General features: G+C 33.7%; 1 protein-coding gene across 2 annotated transcripts in view; it reads right to left on the bottom strand.

The window, feature by feature from the left end:
• Positions 1-12,538, bottom strand: part of PRSS12 (serine protease 12) — a 45,269-nt gene that overhangs the window by 7,928 nt on the left and 24,803 nt on the right. For both annotated transcript variants that reach the window (XM_034442835.3, XM_034442834.3), the window contains exons 5-8: positions 9,487-9,665; positions 8,374-8,515; positions 6,669-6,865; positions 2,926-3,067 (exon numbers count right to left, since the gene is read on the bottom strand). In XM_034442835.3, coding sequence (XP_034298726.2) covers positions 2,926-3,067; positions 6,669-6,865; positions 8,374-8,515; positions 9,487-9,665 — 660 coding nt within the window. The remainder of the gene's footprint in view (positions 1-2,925; positions 3,068-6,668; positions 6,866-8,373; positions 8,516-9,486; positions 9,666-12,538) is intronic.

Raw genomic sequence — 12,538 nt, 5'->3', positions numbered from 1 at the left:
TTTTGTTGCTAATAACTTCATTTTAAAAATAATCTAAGACTATCAAAATTAGTCATTGACTAATTTTCACTGAGAGCAATCAGTTATTTCCATCCATCAGAAATAAAGCAAACCATACTATATACTAACCCAAACAAAACTTCAGAATTCTTCAACTGACAAAATCAGGGAGAAACCTGACAGATATAATAATTAATAAATATATCTTCTATATGTCCCATCTCAAGACTCAGTTTGTATTATATACCTCAAAACTCTGATCTAATAAGGGTAGATGAATGGGAAAGAGAAAGAAGCGAATCCTTGCACTTTCCCATTCATTTATTTATTCAATAATATCAAGTCAGTAATACTACTTGTAAAAGAAGGATATGTGGCATAACTGGAAAGATAATAAGGCCTGCTTTATCACTAGTTTCTCAGGTACTATTATGAAATAATACTACCTATCTTTTACAAACTAAGCACATCTCATGAGACAGATTGTATAAATGTATAAAGCATTTTAATTGCGGATTTTTCAAAGAAACCTTTTAAGCATATAGCTGCAGCATGCAAAGTACATTATTAAAATAAAAAGGAATTAAGCATCCCATAGCTTTAGCCCTTCTATTGTGCCTTAACACCAGTGAAGGAAATGAAGATGCCATAGTAAAATAGAAAGTAAAAGTAATTAGTAACCTAAGTATTATAATGTTAACATTTTAGGCACTAAAATGTTTTATCATTCAAATATTTTTACTAATATGGATATTTTTTGCAATTTAGTCAACTATGTTTATTTAAGGCTGTTGTTATAGAAGCAATGAAGAAAAAAGTAAAATTCTAGTAGTCCAGTGCCCAGGACTAAATTGCCCACAAGTGTTGATCTGTATGATCTGCATTTATAGACTAAGACAGATACACAGCAGATCTTTTCTTGTTTGGAAAATTCTCCCTTCACATTTAACCTATTTGCAGATATTTGAAGAATTGTATAATTGAATACAACTGTATAATTCCCCTACAACTGTTCAAGTTATTTTTTAAATTTTGTATATAAAATAGATTTTAAAAAGATGTTGATGAAATACAGGCATCAATGTAAAAGTTTGTGTGTGTTTGTGTTAAAGTAAATAATTTTATTATGCATTTATAAGCTTCAATTACTCAGTTTTCTAAAGGGAGGTTATTCATTCTGAACAGGCATTGGTTATGTTACTTTTAAATACTTACTATAAGCAAAATAGATTCACAGGTCCCCCACTTTCCTTTCTTTCATTCATTGCTTCAATATTTTTCAATAAGCAACAAACAAATGATACAAAAATCTATCTTTTAAAGTTAATTTTCTTGAACTTCCACCTAGTTTCTCATGTGGCTTAGTTAATATGCAACAGAAATCTCTTACTTGGCCATATGCCTCAATCCGCTATTTCTCCAAAAATTTCAAAATCACAAACTCTGCAATATATCTTTAATTCTAAAAATTATGGTTAGTAAGCTATGTGAATTTTCATGAATAGAATTATCATATACACAACATCCCTGAAGGAAGTACATTCTGTTTAGACATTATGTATATTTCTTCTGTCTCTGTTATTGGATCATATAAGGCTAATTTTTCCTACTTGTAACTAAACATTTTTCTCATGACACACTGCCCCCTTTTCCAATTGTCTGAACATAGTTACCTCAAAGGCCTAATGCACTGAGAAGCAAAGCTTTCAGCAGGTTATGTGACCAGGGTTAGCTTCTATATAAAATATTTATCTATCCTGGCCATCTGGCTCAATTTGTCTAAAACTCAACTGTGATTGCAAAACCATGTGCAATTATTGTTGCCTGCTAGCAATAAATGGTTCTTCTTTAGCCAGCTGGACATACAACAAAAAGTCTGCAAATAAAATATTTTTGTTTTATTTCAACATAGATTATACTATGTTGACAATAATGTCTTGAAATTAAATGACACTTTTAGAAACAGGAGAAGCTATTGTTTTAAAAAATGATTAAAACACTTTGGGAAGAAAGCTGGATTCAGTTTTGAGTCAGCCCAATCACATTTAAGAAATCATTACAGTGTGAAATTAGTACAGTAAGAAATTAATTTTACAGATCAACAACAGAAACCAAGCAACATTATTGTTGCTTAATGCAACAATAATGTTTGCTTAACGCATTGTAAGCCGCCCTGAGTCTCCGGAGAAGGGCGGCATATAAATCAAATTAAAAATTAAAAAAAAAACCATAATTTGGAAGAAGTCTTTTTTTAAAAAAATAGACGTTTATTTGCATAATTGCTTTTGTCTTGTTTAATTTAGATATCTTTTCTACTTTCTTAGTAGAAAGAACCTTTAACACAAAGAAATATTATTTATTAATTTAATTTATATGCTGTCCATCTCTCTATCAAACCATCTATTATAGGAGCTTATAAAAATATTCAGAGGGTTAAATAACATTGATATGGTGTGTGGGTGTGTAAACCTTGCTGTAGCAATCCCTTTAAAATAACATTTTCATGAAATTAATGCATAATATATCAGATAAAGAAATTACAAATTGATAGATTAGAAGCCATTTGGACCACACTCTTTGGGAATACCAATTGACCGAACTGTAATTAAGTTCCTCTGTGTGTATGGATGTTCTTGCTAACTTCATTTAATTCTGGACACACACACATACTAAATGTATGTATGTACAAATGTGAAGGGCATAAATGGGTGAGAGATAAAAGGATTGCTGATGATAGGCAGAGTAGACATACATACATACATTTAAGCAATTTCTATTTCTTATTATTAAAACAATATTAAAATGACAAAACAGTAAAGGGGAAACACAGCAGTTATCTTAATATATGAAAATATCAATATGTTAAGCTATTAATGTGGCACAAATAATAGATTATACTCTGATCTCTGAAAACTGATCTCTTACTTGTAGCCTAATTGTCGACATACCACAGCTGCATCCTTATCAGACCATCCATCATCACAAATTGTACCCCATTGGCCATTAATATAGATCTCAACTCGGCCCTCTTTCTTATCCTCACCATCCATCAATCTGATAGGAGGCCCTGGGAATAAATTAAAAGCTATTGACATAGCAGCACCAGTAGCAACACTCTCAAAACATTCAAGGAAAGTTGTTAACTAGGAATAAACATTCCAATTTATACAGCCATATGGGAAAAATATGTTCTCTGAATCTGTGGGAAAAAAACTTGAAATCTGTTGTGGCCCGCCAGCAGCCTGCACAGATTGTGGCTGATCTTGACGACAAGGAGGCTGGTGTGGTTCACGCCAGCAGCCTGTGCAGCCGGTGCTCGGGTCGGACAGCGAGGAGGCTAAAGAGGATGTGGTGCCAGAGGCAGAGATTCAGTCAGGGCCTTCAAAACCTCCAGAAGCTCCTTCAAGTGAAGAGAGTGAAGTGGAGGAGCCTCTTCTCAATGCTCGAGCATGCAGGGCTGCCAAAAGGCAGGAGTGGCTACTCAGGAGGAGGTGTCCTCGAGAGTAAGGCTTGGGGCTACTTGGCCACTCCCTTAGCCTATTTAAGTTTGCTCACAGATAGCACACGCTGCTGGAAACAATGTTTAATTACTATACAGAGCATTTTGAGAGTGAGTTTCTTGTACATCTTGGTTTCTGGGCTGGTTGCCAACCCTTGTCGGACTTTGTTTATTCTCTGTAATTCATAGCAGGCTGATAAGGACATTTGCACTGGAAGCCTGCATTTTGTATTAAACTGAGTTTTTGGAGCTTTGTGTGTGTCACACTCCTTGGGATCCGGAGCTGGGGCAGAACAAAATCTGACAAATGAATTAATGTTCATTTTTTTTAAAAAAAAACATCAAGGTTGCAAACTAGAGTGCACAAAGAAAACATTTTAAATGTAAAGGCTTGGGAAACCTAAACAAAAAAAATCATAATATATGATCAGCAATTGCACAGATAAAATTTATTTTTCAGATAACACATATCAAAACTTTGTTCCCAGTTAATCACAATGTCAGGCAAATATGAGCATGTTGTGATCATTTACTCTAACCAGAAACTTTCATATCTATGATTTGGTGAAGTTGTTTTATTTTGCACTTTGCCTCATCATATAAGTGACCTTGAACATTCACTCACAAAGGTTTTCAACGTTCAATGGAAATTTTACAAAATGGGCTCCATTATATTTTCTCTTTCAGAAATTTATTACTTCTTTACTATTCTTTCAGAGAACTTTAATAGTCAAAGTTATCAACGTTATACAAGGACCTATTAAACATAATGAATGCATTAAACTATACTATACTTTTCCTCCAAAATCTAGCCGAAGTATTATAGGAAAGACTTCCACTACTAAGATTTTATTATATTTAGAAAATTAAAAATTCAACTTTTTAAACAGAACATTAGCAAACGAAACAACCAAGATTTTTCTATTTACAGGGTTTCCAAGCATATACAGTTCTCACCTTTTAATGTTTTCTTTTTCTCTGAAACCTGTTACATATATTTTATAATTGTATACACATCTACTAAAAATGATTCCTAGTGAGTATTCTCTGATAAATACATATAGCCAAGACTGTAAATACATTTCAGAGGCTGCTGGATTTCAGCTCTCCTGACCATTATTTCTAATTTTGATCATGATCCTGCTGACCAATTTGATATTTGGACTCCAATAATCTTTGAGTGTCCAAGCTCCTCACTTCCGGAATATTAAAATGTCTCTACTGACTGCTCATGATGCTACTACACTGTTTATAGTGTAGTATTACTATGTTGTTGATATAAACAACATATGGCACCATGAAGTGAATGTGGTCTCAGTTATGGTTATACATAACTTTTTAATGCAAAAATATACTTGCAATCATAACATACTAAAGTGACCATGTTAATCAGTTCTAATAAGTAAGTAACTGTTTATGTAGTTCATAAGTGTTAAGCCAGAGCAAAACTGACCAGCCTTTATGGAAGAGTGAAGTAGTGGGTGAATATTCTCAATTTAATTCTGCTCTTATAAATGTTTTATTTACTTTTACCCAACTGAATTCTGTTTAATGGGGCTATTTCTAGAAAACCTGATTCAGAAAAAGAAACAATGTGACAATATATGTCAAGGTTTAATTCATTTAAAACATTTGTAATAAAAATCAAATTAAATGATCCTCTGATTTCTGCAAACTTTGTTAATTTGTTTGCACATCAATAAAAGGCTCGCTTTAGGAAAATCTTGCTATATAATGTAAATATAAGTTCATATTTCTTGTTAAACCACACAGGGCATAAAATATAGAAAAGTTCATTTTTAGTGAACTTACTTTTACTACTTGGAATATTGTTTGAGAACTATAAAAGTAGTATAAGCCTCAGTACTGAAAAAGGAATTTTACCATATGGATCTATTTAACCAAAAGATAACATGCCATTTTGATTTCCAGACAGATTCAGTTTTATGTATTATGAACACTGCAACACAAATCCATGTGTTTATGTAAACTGGCACCAAAATGTGAATTCCTGTATTCTGAGTTTAAATTTTCCATTTCTAGAAATATAGTTTGTCTCTCCTACATAGACATGCTATTGGATAATAACACATTTGGGATATTAGAAAGTTTAAAAAGAAAGCAGCAAAGAGATTCAGGAACAGACAAAGAAACACAGCTATGGAAATGAATTGGAAGCTTTAGTTCAGGTTTTTAATCTTATAGTAGACTTAATTCTTTAACAATATGCTTGAAGATATTAGCTGTGGGATTAAGAAATATCCAACAGATGTTTTGTTAGGATAAGAGATGCTCACACTAAATTGCCCTAACTGTTTAAAAATGTTTGTGTACATTTTTAAATTCTAGTCTTTTGCTACATTTCAGGGTAGTTAAAATAAACTAGAAAACCTACTCTGTATTGTATTTGATTCATATCAGATGTTTCATTCAGGAGTTCAATATCCAATACACAGTAATCTCTCCTCATTTTTCCCAATATAACTACCCTGAGACATAGGCTGGGTTCAGTTACAATGACTGCTTAAAGTCATCAAGATAATATATATTGCAATGCCTGGCCATTGAAGTTTGTCAGGTCCCATTACTGCCAGCTTTTTAAAAAGATTAAAAATAAACATTTTTATGGAAATGTTTCTCTAATAGAGTAATTGTTCTGTCCAGAAGTCATGTTAGGATTAGAGCTTCGTATTTTGAAGGGACATTCTGCTGTTTTTGCTTGCATGTAATATTTTTTTAATACCTCCTAATGCAAGGACAACATATATTCTTTTTATCAAACCCAGGCTGTTGAATCCATTCTGCCCCGGATTATTTTATCAAATAATATCTCCAATGAACTAGATAAGGACTCTCTTGTTTAACTGGAAAATCCAGCAATAGAAATGGAGATCTCTACTTGCTAATCATTTGCTTCTCCAACTAGTGCTCTCCAAATGCAATAGGACAAGAAACTCTGCGATGAATGAGAATTCCAAGGCCAATAATTTAAATACAATTGGGGGATATCTGATTTTCAGACTAATTTTCCAGTCTCTCCTTGCAACCATTACAAAACGCCCTTTAATGTTTTGGAACCAGACGTCCATGTAAAAAAAAATTCCTTTCTTGTGAGATGGGCAGCTCTACATATATGATGAATAAATAAATACAATAAAAGGTAATTTACCTAACAAGGCTTTGTGGCTGTCATTGTCTCGATAGCAATTTATACTAATATCTTCCTGGTGGCTGCAATCATGTTGTCCCCAGTCCCCCTTAGAACATTGTAGAATGTTAAGCTCTTTTCCAGAGCAGGTAATGTCATCCAGCCAGATGGGTCTTGTATTTTCTTCTAAGAAATGTTCTGAAACAATTTTCCCATTCCTGTTTACATAGACATTAGCACTTACAGAGTTATAATACTTACTATAAATATATTCCATGATTAGTCTTGATTTCATTGAAATCTATTGTATTTTGAATAAATATTTTTTCTTTTCCCCCCCCGCCCCAACTTTTAAATTAGGCTTGTTGGTAGAATCCATGGCTATATTTATTAAGGCTCAAAATCAATATATTATTCTGACATATTTCACTATTGATATCTTCTATAAATGTAATGCTTAACTACTCCTTTAAACTATGTTCATAAATGTAATACATTAACCCCATATATATTCTCTCCTCATTCCTTTCTTCTGCACTGTGAATTTTCTCTGCAGGTTCTAATAAGACACAAGCATTAAATCAGTGACCTTAGCTAGCCAGAAGTCAAACTGCTAACAACAATCTATTGAATAAACTGCAGTTGGCTGGGATCATACATCATGCAAAGCCATAAACCAGGACTTTCAAATGAAAATAGCTGGGACTGCACACTATGCTTTTAAGCCAAAATGAAATAAATCAAATTATGCTTTAGAGCAATGTATGAATACAGTGACTGGGTGAATGAGAGTTCAACATTTTGGAATATATTTAATATGAAGTCTGGATTGTAGGAATTTTATTTCCAGGTTCAAGTCAAGGTGCTGGTATTGACCTTTAAAGACTTACATGGCATGGGACCAGGTTATTCGAAGTTATTTGTCTCTTTTTGATTCAATCTGCCCAGTCCACCAGATCCAATAGAATGGGCATGTTAGGGGTTCCAAGCTTCATTTGGCAATGGGCCTTTTCTGCTATGGTGCCCACACTGTGGAATCTTTTCCCCGCAAAGTCGGCCTCATCACTGTGGATGATCATTTTGAAGATCAAGACCTGGTTATGCCAGCAGGCCTGGGAACCCCAAGGGATGGGTGAATTATTGAGGTAGCTCCTTTATTGTTAATATTCCTCTGCCTATTAATTTCTTTCTTGGTTTTGTCCTTATTGGTTTTTAATGGTTTTAGATGACTGTTTTATTTTTCTACTGTTCACTGGATTGCTGTAGGCCACCCAGAGTCACTTTCTGTGAAATGGATTGCCATATAAAATTGATTAATAATTACATAAAAATAATATGATCTTATAAATGTTCAGGCATAGCAGTCCTCAGCTCTGTATTTCCTCAATTATGGTCTCAATTTCTGTGTTAATATTAGAATCTGAGTATTCTCATAACAAATTGTTCATTAATTACAATTCCCAATACAGAAAAAGTCAAGTTGAATTATAGTTCATGCTGCAAAAATAAGTAAATAAAGATAATAATTCTTGCCCTTTTTCCCAACCAGGGTTAGCATTTTTTAAAAATTAATTTTCGCTCTTCTTCGTTGTATCATTCCAAGGCCACAGTATTAAACAAATAGATTTTGATTAGAAAGCAAAGAAGCAAAGCAGGTGCAATTCACTGAACTGTTATCAGCATTGCCCTGCATAATCATTAGTAGCTTCACATAAATGGAGCTTACTTAAAGCCCAGTTGTCGACAAACCACCTGCGTATTCCATTCAGTCCATCCATCATCACAGACTGTGCCCCATTGTCCATTATAAAGCACCTCCAGCCGTCCCTCATGATTGCTTTTTCCAGCAACTAGTCGAACTGCACCATCTGTGGCATTCAAAATAAGAGTGTGTTTTAGTATGTAGCTATTGCAGAAAAGAAACTGCACTACAAAATAGAACAATTATAGGCTAGATAATAACTTTTTGCATCATTTAAATGGAAAACAGAATGTTAGAGGAACACTGATATTGAATTTCCTGCTATAAATATTTTAATAAAATTGGAGTGAATTGGTTTTATTTGTATTGTGTCTACCCAAGCACTTCTGCATGCTGTTGCTATTGTTGTTGTTGTTGTTGTTGTTGTTGTTGTTGTATAAAATGTGTAATTTATGGGACAAAACTGTATAGACAAAAGTAAAAGAGAGGATAAGTTATATCCTTAACTTGTGCCTTTCTGTTAAATCCCACACAAACAAATGTCCTTTCACTCCCTAATCTACACTGCCTAAGGACTGTAGTTGGTTTAAATAAGACACAAAACAGTCAGGGAAAACCAGAATATTTTTAGAATAAATGGCAGGAACATCTTCATGTGGAATCTGGACTTTCTGAATTGTTGACATTCTTCATAGTTCACAGAACCAGAACTACTCTATTACTAAGTCATTTCAATTTTCAAGTCATGCAAACCTTCTAGGGAAGCAAATCATCCTTTTAAAAAAATCAACAGGTACTTGAAAATGTTTAGGTTAAATACAGGATATGCTAAAGAGAAAATAAACAGAAGTTGCACAGCTGTTTATAGATGTTGATACTTAACTTCCATTCGTCTTCCCTGCAGTTATGTTGCATGGCAAGTTCTTCCCTCATCAGTCATAGGCATTTCCTTTCACCCTTGTTTTTAAATGTGACCAATACATTCTGGAAGCCAGAATGTGGCCTTTGGTCTACATCAAGAAATGTTATCTTTTTTATTGTTGAAAGATGTCAAAAAAATATTCAACCACTTTGTGTCAATTAATCATAACCCATGCAGTGATTCTGGTTCAGAAAAGTGATTCCTTTGTTGCATACCTGCCAGAGGTGTGCATGAAACCCCTGCATCTTCTTTATGGCCACAATTGTGTTCTTGCCAGGAACTCTTTAGGCACTGTTCTATAGACAATTCATTTCCTGTACAACGTACTTCATCCAGTAGCACAGGGCCCAAGCCCTCTCCAAAATAAGCCTGGCTCCATGACTTGGCAATTCCACTGTCCAAACATAATAAACAGAGGAAAACTGATGGCAAGACAAGCACTCTGCAATTTAACTGTGTAAATGATCTATACTACTTGTGCAAATCCTACCATTCAAAACGATATTAAGGCCATACATCAATGAGGAGACCTTCTGCTGATTTTCTATAGCCTTTTAAGTAAATATATTTCATCTGGGAAATACAATATATAATCCTTAAACTAGAAAACCTGTTATTTTTTATTTAAATGAACATATTAAAATAGCTCAGGAGAGAAAAATATAAATTGAAATGCTATTTGTTTTCAAAATGAAATAAACTGGCACAAGAGATATGGGGGGGGAAACCCTCAAAAGAAAATAGAAATATAAGTAGAAGGAAGGGGGAGTAAAATTTGAAACAAGAGCCCATTTTGGATACAAAGCCAGACAGTTATAGTATATACAATTGAAAAATCCAGGCTTACATTTAAAATGATTTATGCATCCTGGTTTATTTTCAACACATTTTCCCAAGATAAATCTCAGTGTCCTTCATGACTAATAAAATATTTTTTTAAAAAAATGTTTCTTTGTCTAGAGCAGTGTGAATTTATATCTGAATCTTATAATCAGGATGGCTGCCGGCTATGAAGAAACAGAACCAGTGAAAGAGAAATATATTATAGACTAGGGTGAGAAAGGAATGCTTTTCCTATGAGGGTTACTTATAAATATTATTTAAAAGTCTCTTGACAATTGACCAAGAAGAAATGATAGAAGCATGGACTAGTGTTTTAGGACATGATTTCTTTAAGAAATCAATCAAATGCAGGAATATTTGTCTTTTTTTGTCACCCAAGACATCATCAGGAATAAATAGCCTTTATCAGCAAAGAGATAAATTGGCATTTAGACACACATATCAGGGACATATCCCAGCAGGGAACATTGTGGGCATTCAACTGCCTGTTGCTGAGGTACATACTTACTGGTCACTCAGGCAGTCAGCTATGTTTTCACGCTATGTTCCACCTTAGAACCATCTTTCCATGAACCCTAGCCCTCTGCCCCTGTGTTCAACAATTCATTCAACTGATTAAAAATTCAATTTAGCAAAGGAAAAAGTGACCTTGAGGAAATAAAGACAGTGGACTGGATTTGGTTTACAGAAGGTGATTCTTCATGCTTGTTCTGTTTCACATTGTGTTCTGTGCAAATCTCCACATGCAATACCAGTCACCAGCCAATTCTTATGGCTGTCTAACTGGTTTTAAGTCTAATCATGGAAAACAGAATTTTCAGTTAAACTTGTTGGAACTATGTAAATGGTTACATAGTTCATATGTAACCATATGTTTTATATGGTTTAATATGCATATGTTTAATATACAATTTTAATAGCTGTTGGGGTTGGGAGTTAATAATCATCAGGAGAATGGCAAGTAGAAAGTAAAATATAAACCTTTCCTTTTTGTCGGTTATAATTGTTCTCCTAAGGTGCTATTTATACCATTGTTATTTTTTCAATACAAAGAGCAATCTAGTGAGTTTGGATTGCTTCAAGACTAAGGACTGCAAAAATCAAATGGCAGCAAAAAGGCACAAAACACTCATTCTTTGTTGCTGTCCATTGGGGGTTTGGATTTCTGTCACTCTATTTTATTCATTGCTGAAGCTAGTGGGGGGGGATTAAACTCTTTTCCATACATACTCAGATTCACAAAAGCATAAATATACATTAAATGATTATATATCAAATGCAAATCCATGTTTAATGATGTATCCATTTTTTGCCCTAGCTATATTCTTTGAACTAGTTACCAAGAAGCTTTCTTGAGGGTTTGGAAGAGATTATACATGAGGGATGCTATTTAAAACTAGAAGTGTCACTCCATTCATACTTTTCATTTCTAATTTATACACTTTTCTAAAATATGTTTCATAACATTAATATCATTCACATCACTGAATTTTTAAGCAAGCACAATTCATAATAAACACAACATTTTTTTAAAAAATGTTCCTAATCCCTTGATAATCCTTTTATTCATTACCCAGTAAGTAAAAGAGGAACAAAAATGGCAAGGAAATAAATTGGTTTGCAAAAGAGTAATTATACTGCAAAGAATTATATGAAAAGCTCTCTTATAGCTATATTTAGGCTCACAGTGCTGAGACTGCATTTCAAATGCCTGGAGGTTAGGAATTCAAATAAAATAAGACTTTATTTGAAGTCTTGAACGGGCACTTCATGTTCTCTGTTTGTGAATCCTGGAAAGCATATTGCATAGTAATACCAAAGACAATCTATGACAAGCAGGAAGGTTATTGCCAAGAGGTTTTAGTTTACAATCTGCAATTGGATTAACTGAGAAGATCCACATAGCTAAGTATCTCTTTCTCACGTCATCCCATGCCCAGCTACTATATCTCTTATCTCTCCTTTCTTGGTAGATTTCAGTTCTTAGAAAATGAGTCTATTTGCCAAAGCATCGTTCTATGCTTTTTTACATTACAGCTTTGCATATTTTTTTATTAAAAAATGAGTAATAATATGAGTTTAAGGCAAATGGAACTTCCTTTCAACTTGTGGAATATTTTTGAAACTGCAAATTTAAGTTGCAATTCAAATTGCAGTTTGCAATTGGGATCAAAAAGATATTTGTATTCCATACAAGTGCTTGCATCTATACTAAGCTTGCATTCCACACCTAGCTTCTACGAGAGATCCATTCACAACACTGAAACCACTCCCAGTCTCATCCAATATTTGGAGTAACATGCTGAGCAGCAAATTAATAAGAAAGGCTTAGAAAGGAGATGCAGAAACTTCAGTGAGTTAACCAAAGTTCATAGCCCAGTCTATGACATTCTGTTTGGACATAAGCTTGGGTTGAAATCCCCA

Source organism: Pantherophis guttatus, chromosome 8 (genome assembly GCF_059756535.1).
Source record: "Pantherophis guttatus breed Tessera chromosome 8, ASM5975653v1, whole genome shotgun sequence".
Classification (NCBI taxonomy): domain Eukaryota; kingdom Metazoa; phylum Chordata; class Lepidosauria; order Squamata; family Colubridae; genus Pantherophis; species Pantherophis guttatus.
Note: the sequence above shows the minus strand (reverse complement) of the source record. Positions and strands in the feature narration are given on the sequence as shown.